Source organism: Rhinoderma darwinii, chromosome 9 (genome assembly GCF_050947455.1).
Source record: "Rhinoderma darwinii isolate aRhiDar2 chromosome 9, aRhiDar2.hap1, whole genome shotgun sequence".
NCBI lineage: Eukaryota > Metazoa > Chordata > Amphibia > Anura > Rhinodermatidae > Rhinoderma > Rhinoderma darwinii.
In genome coordinates, this window is record NC_134695.1 from 82642983 (window position 1) to 82663428 (window position 20446).

Sequence of the window (20446 nt, forward strand, 5' to 3'; positions counted from 1 at the left end):
AGAAGAAAGAAAAAAGTACAACACAAGAACACAAATAAATAAAATTTATTTTAATGACCTACTAAAAGCAATATTATATATATATATATATATATATATATATATATATATATATATATATATATACAATTTTGTGACACCTTCGCTATGTGAATTGCCACCTTTAGAATCGAACATCTTGGGGGACTGTCTTGCTGTCCTCGTAGACTGAAATCTTTAGTCATAGAGTGCTACGGAATATGCTGGCGCAATATAAAGATTATTATTATTATAGCAAATCAATATTTGGTTATAATCACTGAGCAATGTAAATAAGGCTTCCGTCACATCTGTGTCAGGACTCCGTTCAGGGGACCTTTTTGTCAGAGGGACCCATGAACGGAATCCAAACTGAAACAAATGGAAACCATAGGTTTCCGTATGCATCACCATTGATTTCAATGGTGACGGATCCGGTGCAAATGGTTTCTGTTTGTCGTTGTGCGAGGGTTCTGTCATTTTGACGGAATCGGTACTGTAGTCGACTGCGCTATTCATTCCTTCAAAACGACGGAACCCTTACACAACGGGGACAAACGGAAACCATTTACACCGGTACCGTCAACATTGAAATCAATGCTGATGCATACGGAAACCTATGGTTTCCGTTTATTTAAGTTTTGGATTCCGTTCATGGGTTCCCCTGACGGAAAGCTCAGACAGTACCCATGAACGGAGCCCCGATGCAGATGTGAAGGAAGCCTAAATCAGTTATTGGACCATTGTCTACTAGTGCCTGATGCTGCTGCCCTTGTGTATGCCCAGCAGACCGGTGTAACACAGAGGGCAGTGCCCCTTCTCAATCATCCAGTGAAGGCGATAGACTGCTCTGACCCCTCTTTTGCTGTGTTTGGCGAGTGCTTTATACTCTGATAATACTTTCTCCCCCAGACCCTTAATTGTAAAGTGATTGATAAACATCAGACCCTTGTTTTACAAGCAGTGGAGTCTTATTTGAGCTCCCGGAGGACTTGATAGGAAGCATCTGCTGGATCCTGACTATCCTCCGTCTAATGTGAAGATGAATTCAGGGTCATGGCCTATGGAGGAACTGACAGTCTCTGAAGAGGGCGAGGACCGGCCATTATCTGCCTATATCCAGACACTTTGTGGTGGGGGGCACTAGCTTCCCCTTCATTCCTAAGAGTTCACTAATCTCCGGACTGCTCAGGGTCACTGTCTATGAAGAATAGTTTTTTTTTTTTACTCTGTTTTGTTCCATAAACTGTTTTCTCTTCTCTCATTAACACAGAATTGGACAAAATGTTATGGTTTGTAACCTGTGGTACCCCAGCTGTTGACAAACTACAACTCCCAGCATGCTATGACCATTCGTGGTTTTCACATCTTTAGGAACCAGGTTCACTAACCGGTGCGGGATTGGGGGCCATTGTAAATCTGGGAAAAAAATATATATATATTATAATCATAAGTTTACATACACCATAGCTACATTCATTAAAGAAAATGAGAATATATATATCTCATTCTGTTCACTTTGTGGTGAATAAGTCAACATCTCTCCATCTTTGAAGCCCCTGCGCTGTTACTTGTTTTCTGTATTTGTTTATTTTGATATATTATATTATAATATAATTAATATACACGCGGTTGGAGTAATAAGTTTACATCCACCTTAGCTACATTCATTAAAAGTCAGTTTTTCACAATTCTTGATATTTATTACACATTCCCTCTCTTAGGTTAGTTTGGATCACTATTATTTCCAGAATGTGAAATGTCCGGATAATACCGGAAACAATGATTTATTTCATTTTAATTTATTTAATCACCTTGCCAGTGGCTTCGAAGTTTACAATAAGTTTACAATAAGTTTACAATAAGTTGACTGTGCCTTTAAATTGCTTAAAAAAATGACAGAAAACAATGTTAGGGCTTTTAAATGCTTCTAATCGGGTCGTTGACATTTAAGTTAATTATCGGTGTGCCTGTGGCAGTATTTTAAGCCCTAAAGGTCCTATTACAGGACCCGAATGGGCTGTGAAAATGAGCGCTGATCGAGGCAGATCGTTGATCGGCACTAGTTTTGCTCCTATCACAAGGAGCAATGATTCATTATGTATGGGGACGAGCGATCGTTACTACGATTGTTTGTCCCCGTACATTTCCATCATAATGTTTTACTTTTTGGAGAAATGTCGTGTGGTCTGAAGAAACAAAAATGGAACGGTTTGACCGTACGACCATCGTTCTGTATGGAGGAAAAAGGGGGAATCTTGCAAGCCAAAGAACATCCCGACCGTGAAGCAAGGGTATGACGCCGTCCAATCCGCTTCAATCGCGAGATCACGCTGTGTTGTCACGTCCAGCCACAGGACCTTCACCACAGTGACTCTGCAGTACTCCAAGAAGACGGTCCCTACATCACCTCCAGCCGCGACGGGCGCGTCTCATCCACAGCTTGATTTCACGGTTGAAGCTGATTTAGAATAAAAATGAACATAACTTTTAAAGTAATAAAAGTTTTTTTTAAATCAATCACGTTGTAGTTATCAGGCTCGATTAGTTAGGAGATAGGGAATTAATAAACTGGTGACCGTCTCTTTAAAGCTTGGGCATGAATGGGTCTTCCAAATGGACAATGACCCCAAACTTGTGGCCAAATGGCTTAAGAACAACAAAGTGAAGGTAATGGAGTGGCCATCACAAAGCCCTGACCTCAATCCCATAGAAAACTTATGGGCAAAACTGAAAACGCGTGCGCAAGTCAGGAGGCCGACAGACCTAACTGTCCGGAGGAATGGGCCAACAGTCCAGGAACTTATTATGAGAAGCTTGTGGAAGGCGACCCAAACCGTGTGACCCAAGTTGGACAATTCTGCGAAATATTAACCACGTGGTGTAAACTTCTAAGCCACTGGGAATGTATGGAAATATGGAGTTTTAATGAATATGGCTGAGGTGTATGTAAATCTATGACTTAAACTGTGTGTTTGTGTGTGTGTGTATGTATATACGTATGTATATGACTGGGAACGTTTCCCTCTGTTGCCTCTCATTGTCGGGAACTTGTACTGTGTAAATGGCCGTTTGGCTCATAACATTTTTGCTCTCTTATCTATTGTAAGCACCACAATTGGGTCTACAACTCCGATTAGATCAGCTGTGGGCGATAGGAGCACAGGAAGTGCTGAGTGCTTCGGGAAAATCTTCCTCCATTCTTCCTTCCTCATCTGATTTTGTACTATCTGCATGTCTGATAAGTTCCGGATTTGTTTTGTTTTTTGTAGATCAAAATTCTATTGTGCCGAGTGTGTCAGATTTTAGTCTTTATTATGACGACCATATTAAACTGTAACATGTAGTGATTTTAGTTTCCTCTTAGGCTTCATGCACACTGTATATCTGTGTGTCCAGGGCCTGTACAGTGGTCAGGGGGTGTATCTATAGGGGTGAAGGGGTTGCAGCTAGGCCTTGGTGCTTGAGGGGCCCAAAGAGCCCTCTGACACATAAGACACCAGAATCATAAATGGCACATGGTAGGTGGGGGCCCTGTTACAGATTTTGCGTTGGGGCCCAGGAGCTTCAGGTTATTCTTCTGATTTGAGACCAGACCTACAAAGCCCCGGCAGCTCCGTATTACAGAACCGTAGAAAATGTGTGGTTCTCCAACACGGTGTCTGATGGAGCATGCCACGATTTTTTCTGTCAATAATAGGGAATGTAACAAAAAAAAAAACCTCCTTCGTATGACATTTGAGGCATATGGAGGTAGTTGAGCGCCATAGACTTCAATTGGCGCAGTGTTACGTGTCTGTACAACGCTCGCGTGCATGAGGCTCACCAATGAACTTCTTCTCCAACACAAAAAATAGATATATCAATTGAGGAAAAGGCAAATATTCTCGTTATTCCGAAGAATTCTTTATATTAAATAAGTTATTTTGTAATTATTTTTGAATCCTAGCATTTTTGCTGTTCATTGTAACGTTCTGTATATAGAAGTGCAGACAGAATAATTATGTAATCATTTAGGAAATAAACAGAGCGGAAAGGAGACTGTGATCTATTCAACTGTGATAAATTCATTAAATATCACCATGTTGTACTCTGGAACCTGGAGATAGGAAAAATGTTTTTGTTTATTTCTCAGAAATTCATAGATTTCTGTTAACTTGCTATTTGGCCTTGCGTCCTTGCTGCCTATGACAACCAATCAGAATCCAGCTTACAAACTATAAACTGGCTCAGAAAAAGATGAGCATTCTGCAGGCCACAAGGTCATGGGCCCTGGGTGTGGGAACATCCTCCAAAAAAATTTGATAAAGCCCAGTCTTAAATAGGACCTATCGCCAGTCTTAGTAAATTCTTGTATTCTACATAAAATAACTATTCTGGAGCATCTTTTCTTAGAGCTCTGCATTGTGCCGTTCCTCTGTTACTCCTCCTACAAATTTATGAATTGATAACTAGGTGTAACCAGATGGGGGTGTGTTACTACACAGTCTGAAGTTGTCCAATCAGTGCTCAGTCTGACTGTGGAGGGACACGCCCCTTTGAGGCTGAATTCACACATTGCATATTTGTTGCAGATTTTGATGCAGATTTTTGAGCCAAAGTGGTTTCAAAAGGAATGGGAAATATAAAGCAGGAACTTATACGTCTCCTTCCTCCTAGATCCACTTCTGGCTTTGGATCAAAAATCTGCAACAAATATGCAATGTGTGAATCCAGCCTAACCAGGGAATGGTAATGCCCAGTTGTCAATTTACTCGTAAATATCTAAGAAGAATAACCGAGGAATGGCACGATGCACGGTTCTCAGAAAAGATGCTCCAGAATTGTGATTTTTTTATAGGGCAATATTAGTATTCACTAAAGCAGACCTGTCAGGAGAGCTGAGATTGGCCCTTGTACACATGGGGCCACCACTTTGCTTAATTAATTGTAACCTATCCGGAGCCCAGTGATTTATTATAAGTCAATGACCTCCTCTATAAAAGAGGGTAAATATGGCCGCTCAAAGATCCAACATTTTCTTGTCGGATAGGTCTGTGTTAATGAGTGCCGATATTGACTGATATGAAAATTTTGGCCCTAATAATAGTTTCATGTGAAATCATTCTCTCGGAGGAACTCCGTCACATGAAGAAGAATCGGCACGTGCATGGCTCACCAACGTACAGGGGACAAGACCGCATGTACAGTATATATGTATATAGAGTAACTTCAGGTCCATTGCCTGGAAGGTTGTGGCTTCTCGTGTCCCTCTAGAGTGTTGCCCTTTGCTTGTCTCCAAGAGGACGCCTATTGGGGGTAGAGATGTTAAATTAGTGTAAACGTGGTAGGATTGTGGTGAATGTTGTGAGCTGGTTCTGCCTGGGAGGATCTAATAATGACAGCCACACCCCTGAGTACCTTGTGGCATGAAGCTGCAGACGTCACTATCGTCCCTCCACAGAACAGGGGAACGGATCTCACGTTTGGATGTGGCACCTGCCGCAAAGCATATCCTGGTCCTAAATCTTTTCTTGTGGTTGCATAGCCAATCCTATGGCACCTTCTAGCAGTCAACACATTTTGCTGCATCATTGGTTACAGTATTGCAAATAACTCTTTAGTGGCTTCCCTGTGCAGTTACCTCCTGTAGGGTACCCAAGGGTTAAGTGGCAGTGTATGTGTACAGCACAGGGGGGCTGCAGCAGATAGCTGTGCCGGAGGGTGGGGGGTGCTATCCTTCTCCCATGATCTCCAGGCTGGTGGGAAAGTTCGGATGTGTTACTATTTTCTGTTATCGGCTTTCCTTATCGGCCTGCTCTTGTCTGCATGCCTGAGTTCTGATATGGCGTGGTCTTTCACTTGCCAGCCTGAAATTCTTTCTCTTTAAACCACCTTTTTTTTATTTTTTTTATTTAATGAATAAACGAAGAGCATTTCAGAAACGGTTTATTATTTCACTGTTGAAAGAAGTTAATACGGCCTTTAATTTAGGTGAAGCGCTCAGACAATCACTTGGAATCCTTTTCTCCTTTGAACCGTAGCTGCCCCCCCATCTTTTGTTCCGATTGTCTCCTTGACCCTGCCCTAACCTCCTGCTTTTTGTCATCGAGGATTGCCGCCAAGGTGATCGGTTTTAACTCGTTGACAACCAAGCCGCTGAGGGAGCTGGTGCGGAAAGTACTGACAAGTTAAGATAAATCACATAATCTGTTTTGCAAATGATCTAGGTCATACCATAGTTTTTTGTTTTTTTTAGGTTCCTTTAACAAGGCAGCTTTTCTGCCGGTAAACGAGCGCACCGATCGGTGATATCGCACGATGATCGGCACTCCTTTTGGCTCCATTTACATGAAGCAATCATGAATGAGGTCAGTCGTTCCCATATAGTTTGCATCGTTGGTTTTCATGGGGAGATCTGCTGCTGACAACGAGGATTTTTGCGGCTACGTAAAAGATGCGATTAGCCGGAGGACGAGCATTCCCCTGATCATCAGCCCTTATTAAAGGGCCCTTAAGCTATGTCATTTAGTTTTTGGATGATTTATGTTTCTGTGAAGACTCTGTTACAATCAATGTGGCCTTCACCGCTCACACAAGGGTAGTCACCCAGCTCATCCAGACGCCTAAACAGAAAATCTGCCGACATCTGACAGGAAACAACCAGGTGTAATTCCTATTCAGTAGGAAAGATGGGTAACCCCTATATCGGGAGTTGTGGTGGCACCCATGTTGGTTGTCGTCCAGCGTTTCCAGACTCCTGAACGGGGGTGCTTTGCTATATTTTCTTTACAGGGAGATTTGCAGTTCATGGAAACTTGGTGACATTTATTTTTTTACCTCCCACACGTTCTATGTAAGGTGGCGCTGAAGTGTTGATCTGCAGCTTAGATGGGTTTACGTGTACAGATTTGTGACCATCAGACAGATGAGGAAATCAGTCTGACATGGCCGTTTACAGACAGATGTTTTCTCAGGTTAGAACCAATTCTCATCTTCCTTCTCTATTATGATTATCCTAAAATAAAACCTTTCTTTTCCCTACAATAGAGTTGTCTTTCAGATGCTGTTTGCACTCTACAATCATTATGATTGACAGATGAGACCGAATTCAACCAGATCAACTGGCCATTTATACACCTCAATTTAGATTGATATTGGTCTTATTGGACAGAAATTGGTCTGATATCTGTACGCATATGGAACTTTAAGCAGATCACAAAGTGTCCTACTGCTGGACCCCCAGCGATCAGCTGTGATTTGTGGGGAAAACTGGCAGTAAGTGTTCAGTTTTCCTGCAGCGCCACCCCAGGGGAAATGAAGCATTACACAGTGTCCATTAAAATCAATGTGATGTCTGTGTAATGCAGGACAGATACTCCAGACACTCTATGTAACCGCTCTCCATTCTGGCAGTCCCGCAGAGAATGAATGGAGCGGCACCTCCGCTCCATTCATTGAGCGACTTGGGACCACCGTTCCCTGGATCACTGGGAATCCCATTGGTGGAACCCCAGCGATCAAACACTTGTGGATAGGTGATGAGTCGTTTTGGTGGGATAACCGCTTTGCGTGTAGGATGGTGATGGGATTTAGGGATAAATTATATCTCAATCCATTGAGAGAGCAGCAGAGAGCTGGAAGTGCGTGGAATTACCAGCCTGACCAGAGGATAATTTGACCTGATGAGATGACTGGTGTCGGCTCTTTGCTCATTTCTTCAGCAGAATGCACGGTTGTCTTCGTGTTTTTATAGACTCAGTGTCCTGCCCTATAACATTCCTTTAATCCGGCATTTGATAGTACAACTGTTCCTAATCTGGAGAGGAGACCAAGCAGAGATTCACCGCAAAACTAATAATTATAGCGGGTGTTTATTGCCAATAATGCTGAATGTTTCTTTATCTGACACTTATTTGGTCCCGTGGTTACTGAATTATATTACTTATATTTTATACATCCAATGAGCCACATCCGCTCCAGTGTCTTCTGATTGTGACGCTCACAGACATTGGATTTCTTAGGATCCTGCAATTTGGGGCCAATTTAATGGCCTTGGACATTTGCTATAAAGCAGCAATTGGGTCGGCCATGTTTGGATTTTTATGGATGATCATATTGTTTTCAAGCATCAGAAGTGTCCGGTTTCCTCTTCCTTCAGATGTGCACGGCAGGCCATTCATGTTAGTGGGGAGTATCTATGGTCATACGTGTAGACGGCCAGCATGACATTTAAGCTGTCGTTATTTTATAGCCTGATATAATACAGGTGGTCCCAAAAAAAAACATCCCAATATTGCTTATCGGGTATTGGGGGGGGGGGGGTTAATAAAGATTTGTATTGCGGGGGCCTTCTAATGTATGAAAACTATTGTACATTTAGGAACCCAAAACGTCTACGCTTTCCTGGAGCGCTGTATAGGGGTTGTCTATGTGACAAGGAGGGGGGGGGGGGTCTGATCTTTCTGTACATCTCACTTTATCATATTTTCCCCTATAGAAATGCGCAGTTTTTCCATGCGACTCTAATCACCTTCAGTTGTAGTTCTTTAATCTACAGTCCTATTAATGCGTTACAATATGACCGATCATGGATGTTATTCTTACAAAATAATGTGAAAAGGAGTTTAATGAGTTAATTGTGTCTTGACGGCGGTCAGAGTTAATTTCTCGCATGCTGTCGCCGTAACAAGTGTCTGGGGGGGGGGCACATATTTTCCTCTCATATTTTATAATATAATAATAGTAGCAAGAGATTTTGTGTAATGGTTCGAGCCCCCCCCCCCCCCCCCCCCCTTACATTTCAGTGACTGGCCGGGTAATTCCATTTCTAAACCATGAAAAAGGACGCTGATGAAATTCCACTATCAGCGACAAACCAATATGCAAAATATCTCTCCGCAAATCAAATGGCTATTATGTGCTCATTCCCTTCCCAGCGCATTTGCTTAATGAAGAATAGGCAGATCAGTCTGTCGGAGGATGCCTGCGAGAGGTGATAAGTGCCAGCTATCCCAGCGAAATGAACATAGACAGGCATTTCTCCCTGCCCCCCTCCCACCACCACCCCCAGCCTTGGCGACTTGATTCATGTTGGCAGCCTTGGTGGCTTTTAGCCCAGTTCTCTTTAATGGAGCATGGGTACGAACAGTGGCTGATGGCGCAGGCGGCTAGAACGTGATAACATGTAAGCGGTGGGGGTGCGTTCCAATGTTTAAAGGGGCGAAAAAAAATTATATAGTCAGGCGCTCCGTTCCCAAATCAGGTCTTTGAGGTTTTGCCAAGGGCATGACTGCAGTAGGCACAGTGCCCCCTGATCTGTTTATGCTTTGATATTTAAGGCTGACTATACCGGGGATGCGATGTTCTGCATTGGAATTCTATACGGAGCTCATTATAACAGATAATAGCCCCCTAGTCACAGCTCCTACAGCCGGCAATAGGCGCAAATTATTTCATAATGTACTCACTAACACATTATACTGTCACATCCAGGCAAAATTAGCGGTGACCATATTCATATGGGCTTCATCTTGGTCAGTCCATTCTCTTAAATGGGGCCCTAGGGAATTTGCAAAGCTTGGTAAAGACTATACCAAGTCTAAGTTATCGTGTACCAACGAGCTTTGCTTTCTAATGCCAGTCTATACGAGACCTTTACTTCTGGCTAATAAAGCGAAACTTTCATCAGACGATGCTGCCCTTCTGTGAGCCCTGCTAATATTGTGCCATTTGTCTGATAGGAGCGATCAAAGTTAGGAGTCCAGTGTATTCATGAGGGGGGACTCATCTGCCCCTCTCGGCGGTGATTGACAGCCAGCTGTTGTGTATCTGCATAGATATCAGGCAAGGCTGCCAACCGGATGTGGTTTTTTTTCTTATCCAAAAATCACGGACCGCAAACCTTTTTTTATGGACAATTTGGAAAACCCCAATGAATCCTAAATATTCTTTGTAATTTAGGTCTATAGCTTAGAATAGTGATATGTAGATATTAGCAGAACGTACTGTGACCTCTAAACCAATGATAATTACAATCCCAATAATTGGCACGAACTCAACTTAAAAAAAAAAGGAAAAAGACGCATCAAATATACACCGTGTTCCAAATTATTCGTTTTTCAATCATTATAATCAATCTCAGACACCTGTGATAATTAGTTTGCCAGGTGTGCCCAATCAAAGGAAAACTACTTAAGAAGGACGTTCCACATTATTAAGCAAGGCCACAGGTTTCAAGCAATATGGGAAAGAAAAAGGATCTCTCTACTGCCGAAAAGCATGAAATAGTGCAATACCTTGGACAAGGCATGAAAACATTGGATATTTCAAGAAAACTTAAGCGTGATCATCGTACTGTGAAAAGATTTGTGGCTGATTCAGAGCACAGACGGGTTCGTTCAGATAAAGGCATAATGAGGAAGGTTTCTGCCAGACAAATTAATAGGATTAGGAGAGCAGCTGCTAAAATGCCATTGCAAAGCAGCAAACAGGTATTTGAAGCCGCTGGTGCCTCTGGAGTCCCGCGAACCTCAAGGTGTAGGATCCTCCAGAGGTTTGCAAGTGTGCATAAAGCTATTATTCGGCCACCCCTAAACAATGCTCACAAGCAGAAACGGTTGCAGTGGGCTCAGAAATACATGAAGACTAATTTTCAGACCGTGTTCTTTACTGATGAGTGCCGTGCAACCCTGGATGGTCCAGATGGATGGAGTAGTGGATGGTTGGTGAATGGCCACCATGTCCCAACAAGGCTGCAACATCAGCAAGGAGGTGGCGGAGTCATGTTTTGGGCTGGAATCGTGGGGAGAGAGCTGGTAGTCCCCTTTAGGGTCCCTGACGGTGTGAAAATGACCTCTGCAAAGTACGTAGAGTTTATGACGGACCACTTTCTTCCGTGGTAGAAAAAGAAGAACCGTGCCTTCCGTAGCAAAATTATCTTCATGCATGACAATGCACCATCTCATGCTGCATATCATACCTCTGTGTCATTGGCTGCTATGGGCATAAAAGGAGAGAAACTCATGGTGTGGCCCCCATGTTCCCCTGACCTCAACCCTATTGAGAACCTTTGGAGCATCCTCAAGCAGAATATCTGAGGGTGGGAGGCAGTTCACATCAAAACAGAAGCTCTGGGAGGCGATTCTGACATCCTGCAAAGATATTCAAGCAGAAACTGTCCAAATACTCACAAATTCAATGGATGCAAGAATTGTGCAGGTGATATCAGAGAAGGGTCCTGTGTAACATGTAACTTGTCCTGTGCAGGTGATATCAGAGAAGGGTCCTGTGTAACATGTAACTTGTGCTGTGCAGGTGATATCAGAGAAGGGTCCTGTGTAACATGTAACTTGTGCTGTGCAGGTGATATCAGAGGAGGGTCCTGTGTAACATGTAACTTGTGCTGTGCAGGTGATATCAGAGGAGGGTCCTGTGTAACATGTAACTTGTGCTGTGCAGGTGATATCAGAGAAGGGTCCTGTGTAACATGTAACTTGTGCTGTGCAGGTGATATCAGAGGAGGGTCCTGTGTAACATGTAACTTGTGCTGTACAGGTGATATCAGAGAAGGGTCCTGTGTAACATGTAACTTGTCCTGTGCGGGTGATATCAGAGAAGGGTCCTGTGTAACATGTAACTTGTGCTGTGCAGGTGATATCAGAGAAGGGTCCTGTGTAACATGTAACTTGTGCTGTGCAGGTGATATCAGAGGAGGGTCCTGTGTAACATGTAACTTGTCCTGTGCAGGTGATATCAGAGAAGGGTCCTGTGTAACATGTAACTTGTGCTGTGCAGGTGATATCAGAGAAGGGTCCTGTGTAACATGTAACTTGTCCTGTGCAGGTGATATCAGAGTAGGGTCCTGTGTAACATGTAACTTGTGCTGTGCAGGTGATATCAGAGAAGGGTCCCGTGTAACATGTAACTTGTGCTGTGCAGGTGATATCAGAGGAGGGTCCTGTGTAACATGTAACTTGTGCTGTGCAGGTGATATCAGAGAAGGGTCCTGTGTAACATGTAACTTTTGCTGTGCAGTTGATATCAGAGGAGGGTCCTGTGTAACATGTAACTTGTGCTGTGCAGGTGATATCAGAGAAGGGTCCTGTGTAACATGTAACTTGTGCTGTGCAGGTGATATCAGAGGAGGGTCCTGTGTAACATGTAACTTGTCCTGTGCAGGTGATATCAGAGAAGGGTCCTGTGTAACATGTAACTTGTGCTGTGCAGGTGATATCAGAGAAGGGTCCTGTGTAACATGTAACTTGTCCTGTGCAGGTGATATCAGAGGAGGGTCCTGTGTAACATGTAACTTGTGCTGTGCAGGTGATATCAGAGAAGGGTCCTGTGTAACATGTAACTTTTGCTGTGCAGTTGATACCAGAGGAGGGTCCTGTGTAACATGTAACTTGTGCTGTGCAGGTGATATCAGAGAAGGGTCCTGTGTAACATGTAACTTGTGCTGTGCAGGTGATATCAGAGAAGGGTCCTGTGTAACATGTAACTTGTGCTGTGCAGGTGATATCAGAGAAGGGTCCTGTGTAACATGTAACTTGTGCTGTGCAGGTGATATCAGAGAAGGGTCCTGTGTAACATGTAACTTGTCCTGTGCAGGTGATATCAGAGGAGGGTCCTGTGTAACATGTAACTTGTGCTGTGCGGGTGATATCAGAGAAGGGTCCTGTGTAACATGTAACTTGTGCTGTGCAGTTGATATCAGAGAAGGGTCCTGTGTAACATGTAACTTGTGCTGTGCAGGTGATATCAGAGGAGGGTCCTGTGTAACATGTAACTTGTGCTGTGCAGGTGATATCAGAGAAGGGTCCTGTGTAACATGTAACTTGTGCTGTGCAGGTGATATCAGAGAAGGGTCCTGTGTAACATGTAACTTGTCCTGTGCAGGTGATATCAGAGAAGGGTCCTGTGTAACATGTAACTTGTGCTGTGCAGGTGATATCAGAGAAGGGTCCTGTGTAACATGTAACTTGTCCTGTGCAGGTGATATCAGAGAAGGGTCCTGTGTAACATGTAACTTGTGCTGCGCAGGTGATATCAGAGAAGGGTCCTGTGTAACATGTAACTTGTGCTGTGCAGGTGATATCAGAGGAGGGTCCTGTGTAACATGTAACTTGTGCTGTGCAGGTGATATCAGAGGAGGGTCCTGTGTAACATGTAACTTGTCCTGTGCAGGTGATATCAGAGAAGGGTCCTGTGTAACATGTAACTTGTCCTGTGCAGGTGATATCAGAGGAGGGTCCTGTGTAACATGTAACTTGTCCTGTGCAGGTGATATCAGAGAAGGGTCCTGTGTAACATGTAACTTGGCCTGTGCAGGTGATATCAGAGAAGGGTCCTGTGTAACATGTAACTTGTCCTGTGCAGGTGATATCAGAGAAGGGTCCTGTGTAACATGTAACTTGTGCTGTGCAGGTGATATCAGAGAAGGGTCCTGTGTAACATGTAACTTGGCCTGTGCAGGTGATATCAGAGAAGGGTCCTGTGTAACATGTAACTTGGCCTGTGCAGGTGATATCAGAGGAGGGTCCTGTGTAACATGTAACTTGTCCTGTGCAGGTGATATCAGAGAAGGGTCCTGTGTAACATGTAACTTGTGCTGTGCAGGTGATATCAGAGAAGGGTCCTGTGTAACATGTAACTTGTCCTGTGCAGGTGATATCAGAGAAGGGTCCTGTGTAACATGTAACTTGTCCTGTGCAGGTGATATCAGAGAAGGGTCCTGTGTAACATGTAACTTGGCCTGTGCAGGTGATATCAGAGAAGGGTCCTGTGTAACATGTAACTTGTGCTGTGCAGGTGATATCAGAGAAGGGTCCTGTGTAACATGTAACTTGTGCTGTGCAGGTGACATCAGAGAAGGGTCCTGTGTAACATGTAACTTGTGCTGTGCAGGTGATATCAGAGAAGGGTCCTGTGTAACATGTAACTTGTGCTGTGCAGGTGATATCAGAGAAGGGTCCTGTGTAACATGTAACTTGTGCTGTGCAGGTGATATCAGAGGAGGGTCCTGTGTAACATGTAACTTGTCCTGTGCAGGTGATATCAGAGGAGGGTCCTGTGTAACATGTAACTTGTGCTATGCAGGTGATATCAGAGGAGGGTCCTGTGTAACATGTAACTTGTGCTGTGCAGGTGATATCAGAGGAGGGTCCTGTGTAACATGTAACTTGTCCTGTGCAGGTGATATCAGAGAAGGGTCCTGTGTAACATGTAACTTGTCCTGTGCAGGTGATATCAGAGGAGGGTCCTGTGTAACATGTAACTTGTCCTGTGCAGGTGATATCAGAGAAGGGTCCTGTGTAACATGTAACTTGTGCTGTGCAGGTGATATCAGAGAAGGGTCCTGTGTAACATGTAACTTGTCCTGTGCAGGTGATATCAGAGAAGGGTCCTGTGTAACATGTAACTTGTGCTGTGCAGGTGATATCAGAGAAGGGTCCTGTGTAACATGTAACTTGGCCTGTGCAGGTGATATCAGAGAAGGGTCCTGTGTAACATGTAACTTGGCCTGTGCAGGTGATATCAGAGGAGGGTCCTGTGTAACATGTAACTTGTCCTGTGCAGGTGATATCAGAGGAGGGTCCTGTGTAACATGTAACTTGTGCTGTGCAGGTGATATCAGAGAAGGGTCCTGTGTAACATGTAACTTGTCCTGTGCAGGTGATATCAGAGAAGGGTCCTGTGTAACATGTAACTTGTGCTGTGCAGGTGATATCAGAGAAGGGTCCTGTGTAACATGTAACTTGTCCTGTGCAGGTGATATCAGAGAAGGGTCCTGTGTAACATGTAACTTGTGCTGTGCAGGTGATATCAGAGAAGGGTCCTGTGTAACATGTAACTTGTGCTGTGCAGGTGATATCAGAGGAGGGTCCTGTGTAACATGTAACTTGTCCTGTGCAGGTGATATCAGAGAAGGGTCCTGTGTAACATGTAACTTGTGCTGTGCAGGTGATATCAGAGAAGGGTCCTGTGTAACATGTAACTTGGCCTGTGCAGGTGATATCAGAGAAGGGTCCTGTGTAACATGTAACTTGGCCTGTGCAGGTGATATCAGAGGAGGGTCCTGTGTAACATGTAACTTGTCCTGTGCAGGTGATATCAGAGAAGGGTCCTGTGTAACATGTAACTTGTGCTGTGCAGGTGATATCAGAGAAGGGTCCTGTGTAACATGTAACTTGTCCTGTGCAGGTGATATCAGAGAAGGGTCCTGTGTAACATGTAACTTGTGCTGTGCAGGTGATATCAGAGAAGGGTCCTGTGTAACATGTAACTTGTGCTGTGCAGGTGATATCAGAGAAGGGTCCTGTGTAACATGTAACTTGGCCTGTTAAGTTTTTTTTGATTGAAAGAGCTTTTGATTTCTGTAAATATGACCTCCTGATGCTGCAAATTCAACAAATGACCATTTTACTTCTCTTTACAACCCGTAAAATGTTTTGATCTCTGTTGTGCATAATAATTTGAAACCAAAAAAATCTGTTGTCATTAGGAGATTTGTTCAATAAAATTTGCATTATCCTCCAACGGTTGATGCTTGAAGATTATACTGACTGTCATTTGCATCGACTATTTAGGAAAATCAGCGAAAAATAACATTTGCATAATAATTTGGAACGCGGTGTATATATTTTTTCGGACACTGGAAAAAGGACCCCTATTTTTAAGGACTGTCCAGGAATTTACGGACGGTTAGCAGCCTGTCAATCAGTGTAATGAGGGAGTGGGTAGCGCTTTCCTCGTGAATACACTGGACTCCTATTAGCCAAATGGCACAATATTGTTTTGTGCCGTTTTGATTAGAAGGAGACCGGACTAGTCTCCATACTATGCGGCACTTCTATAGGGCAGCATAGTCTGATGACAGATCTACTTTAAAGCTACATGCACACATTGTGTATTTTGCTGCGCAAAAGGTGCAACTTCTTTCGGTGCGGTTTTTACGTTTTGCTTTGTAAATCACAGCGTTTTCATGCTCTGGCTTTTTCTGCGCGTTTCTCCAGAACTAGGAATAAATTTGACGTGCCGCGTTTCCCAAAATACGCACCGTGCTTCAATTTACGTCCCGAAAAACACTGCAGCGTGGACGTGAGATTTCCTGGAATCTCATTGCCTATGCTGGTACTGTATTACGCTACGGTTTTGCCGCATGCAAATACACGCGTCAAAACCGCGTTGTGTGCGTTGACCCTAAAAGGGGTTTTACACTGGGCAATTATCGGGTAGATAATTAGTTCATAGAACGCTCGTTGCCGATAATTGCTCTGTGTAAACGGGGAAACGATCAGTAGATAAACGGGCAAACGCTAAATCATCTGCGGATAGAATAGTTTTAAAAAAGTGAAATATTCTAGTTGTCGGCAGCACATCTTGGTGTGTAATCAGGGAGACGCGCTGCCGACATGATAATGTATGAGGACGAGCGATCGGAGTAACGAGCGCTCCTCCCCATCCATAGCTCAGTGTGACAGGAGCAAACGAGCGCCGATCAACGATGTCTTGTTGATCGGTGCTCGCGGCGTTCAGTTTGCATTGCTACTTACATCGGATGGTAAGCTCTCCAGGACGTTGATAATAGTGTTCTTCCCTATGGAAATTAAGGTTTTCCGTAGCTTGGCCTCACGCTGGGCTGTAGTATTACGGCTCAGAACGTCAAGACGGTTAAGACAACAGCAGGCAGTGTGAAAAGGGAACGGGATGAAATTTGGGTCAGATATCACCATTTTTCCTTATTAATCCTTTTTTTTTTTTCTTTTTTTTTACGTCTGCCAGAAGACTAAATTCATTGCATTGATCTTGGGCCTGAACGGCAGGCGTTTGATCTCAGATTGTTATCGGGAGAGAATTTAAAGTTAGCTGAAAAGATCCTTTGTTCCCTAACCGGGGCTCTTCCATTAGCCTCTGAGGGCACTTTTCATGCACGCTGTTTCATGGGCAGGAATCTAGACGGGGTGTGAAAATATTGCTTTTATAAAATCTTAATTAACCCATCCTTGGCTCAAATTGTTGTGCGCTGTAAAGTCTTTTTTTAGATCTAGAATTAAGGATTGGGTGTCTTGATGCTACGAGATTGGGTTAGAATAGGGCTGTATATGAACAGGTGACGACAATGCTTTGGTTGGCCGGTCCATGATATAGAGAAAGTGGATATATTTATTTTTTCAGTGTTTTTGTAAAGTCTTTGTGTAGAGACCCTGGTCCTCGTCTTCTCTCACAAAACCGCATGTAGCAGAGCTGGACAAATTCAGCCTAATTGGCTCCTAGAGTGATCTGGCTTCAGACGTTACAGTACTTTTTTTCAATCCTTGGACTATGTGGTCCATAGACGGGCAGATGTCTCAATAATTCTTATATATGGACAGGTTTCAGTCATACGCTGATGTCATTAGATTTAGGTTAAAGGATAAAATAGATTTGTCCAGTTTCACCCAAGGAGCTTTAGGAAACTAAGTTATAGTTATTCTGTCTATGGTGCCAAAACAAAGAAAATCTGTAGTATTTATACAGACCGCTACCGACCAAGACGTTGCACGAGGGGCATTGCAAATGGAAAAATATATATATATGATGGGAACTTTTTTGATTATGACTTTTTTTATTTTTATATATATATATATATATAGTTTCCTCTTGGGTTTATTGCACCCATATTCCTGCGAGCAATGCTTTGTCTATGCGTTATGAATGGGTGCAGTGTTGCTATCCCTTATCAAACACGTTTGTGAACCCATCATTGTGAATCTTGTTGCCTGTAACGTTGTGTGAGTTTCTCTCTTGATCTTCTTATTCGGATGTACAGAACAAATATCCAACAATGTAGGATACCCCTTAATTAATGTCCTGTACCGCGTGCTGGCATATAAGAGCCCTTTCTGTACTCTCCACCAAGTGCCAGAACCTCCTCGCTTCCTCGCAAGAAAGGCGGACCACGTGACCAGGCAGCCAAGGGTTAACTTTATCAGACACCCAGGAGCCGTGCAGCCGTGAACGAAGAAATTAGCTTAACGATGTTACATTTACAAGAGGAGAAAAGTGATTTGTTAGCTGCTGATTGTTTCTCCGCATTATCAGTGCAGACTTTAATTGTGCTGGAACTGAAATTAGCAGAATTAGAAAAATTGCCTGTGCAGGGTCTGGCAGTGGCTTTCTCCACGCTCATTGTTGTGCGCTATGTATAGATTATGGAGCCTTTGTTCTCGCTGCGTAAATATACATGCCTGCAGTCAGGGAGCCTCTGAGGTCTGAACGCTGCGCCACGATCTATCTCGTCCCCAAAACCCAGGCTGAGAACGGCAACAACTTCTGTCACCGCCATGTGTGGCTGTCTTCTAGGAGGATGGGAGTCATGACCTGGGCATAGACGTTACCGAAGGTCAATAGATCATGGAATGGAGATGAGTACAATGATCCACCCAAACCGGCAGACCAAATAATACAATAGATGTAGCGAATGGTAAACGAAAAAAAAAAATTCACTCCACATTCCCCAACGCCAGAGCAAATTGGGCAAATCCGTTCGCTTATCCCTAGGAAAGTTTTTTTTATTAGCGACTAGCTCATGGTGTGGTTCATGTTTGAGCATGGATCTGTGTATGGGCTCATTCAGACGAGCGTAAAACGCGTCCGTGTGCTGTGCGTGAAAATCAAGCACCGCACGCTGACCCATTGATTTCAATGGGGCCATTCAGACATGCAGAAGTTTTCACGCACCTACGCATCCCACTGAAGTCAATGGGTGCGTGAAAACCACGAGCGGCACACGGATGCACATCCGTGTGCTGTGCGTGATTTGCGCATCAATTCCTTTTAAAAAATAAAAAAGATGTGCTTTGAGAGTGTGTGAAAAACACATGCCACTCGCAAAGCACAGATGCAAAAACGCAACGCACACGGACCATACGCGCATATTTCACACGCGTCAATCTGAAACGCTCGTGTGAATGTAGCCGTGATGTTTTTCACGTCTGAGGTGCACCCGTGCGGGACGTGTTGTCATGGATCCCCCTAGACTGGAGTCTATGGAGGGATGCGTGACACGCAGTAAAATAGGACATGTCCTATTTTTTCACAGACCCTTCACACACTCCGTTGAAATACATGAGTCTGTGTGACCGGCGTTATTTTAAGGCCGTCACACGGACGTGATACGTTCCCGTCTGAGCCGTAAGGCTGGATTCGGGTTTCACGCTTCTTTATACGGCGTTCGAAATTTGAAATAGAAGCGTCTATTAGATCTGTTCCTACCTTTCCTATAATGAAATGTGTGCGGTTTCAACGGATTTTACATATTTATTTTTTGTTGCTTTTCTACTGGTGACCTACTCCGCAGCTCTGCACACACTGGTCCTATCCACAGAAGCTCACAATCTAATTTCCCCTAACACACACGCCATGTTTTTAGAAGAAGCTCGGGGGAAAGTTTTGAGAACACAAGGAAGCCATACAAACTACATGTAGATGTTGCCCAACAGTGCCGATCTCTGAACCACTGTTCTGCCTATGGAATACCCTATTAACAGTGTCTTGTATGATGAGATCCTCATATCAGGTGTCTTGCACCATGGGATCCCTATAGCCCGCGGGTCTTGCACCATGGGATCCCTATAGCCCGCGGGTCTTGCACCATGGGATCCCTATAACCCGCGTGTCTTGCACCTTGGGATCCCTAGAGCCCATGTGTCTTGCACCATGGGATCCCTATGGACCGCGGGTCTTGTACCTTCACAGTAATGTCCTCTATTATGGCGCACTTTTACCAGTAGGCATGTGACACCGGTTATTTTTATAGTGACATCGCTGATCTCCAAATATAGAGGCACAGAATATCTCCCATTGACTGGATTGAAACGTTGCTTTACTTTATTGATTTAGCGGTCCATAGTACTGTTAATGTTTAATTATGTTTTGTTTTTTTTTTTGTTTTTTTTTAAAGGTTCTCTTGGCGATATGGAAGAGACAGATGAGAACTTAGCAGCAGAATCTGCCATGTCCGAGAAAGATGGAACCACCTCAGACCCAGAAGAATCAGCAGATTGCGGCTCCTCCAGTGCATCGTACAGTGACGGCGCAGAAGGTGAGTCCCGCCACATGGTCTTGTGTTTGTGCTGCTGTTTCAGTGTTATAAACGTATTGATTTAGAATTCGGTCTCATAATAGAGACTTTTCTTTATTTTATCTTTTGAAAATGCCAAGTCTCATCAGTCCGCAATACTTCACATGTTGTGACGACCCCCCCACCTTTTTACACGGGGTCGTGGCTTTGTAGTTGACACATTGTGAAGTATATGTATCAACGGCATAAAATGACATATATATACATACAGCCCCCCATTTGAAGTTGCATAAAGTATATGTGAAAGAAAAAAACAGGACACAATATATCCTAGATATCGCCGTTGTTGTGGACGCCTCAGATAATGGATTTCTTCATTTTTTG

At 43.7% G+C, this 20446-nt stretch overlaps 1 protein-coding gene across 3 annotated transcripts in view; it reads left to right on the forward strand.

Annotated features, from left to right (window-relative positions):
- The window catches only part of ZFPM1 (zinc finger protein, FOG family member 1), a 132096-nt gene that overhangs the window by 65366 nt on the left and 46284 nt on the right, over positions 1–20446 (forward strand). For all 3 annotated transcript variants that reach the window (XM_075838335.1, XM_075838336.1, XM_075838333.1), the window contains one exon: positions 19943–20083. In XM_075838335.1, the coding sequence (XP_075694450.1) occupies positions 19957–20083 (127 nt within the window). In that variant the 5' untranslated portion in view covers positions 19943–19956. The remainder of the gene's footprint in view (positions 1–19942; positions 20084–20446) is intronic.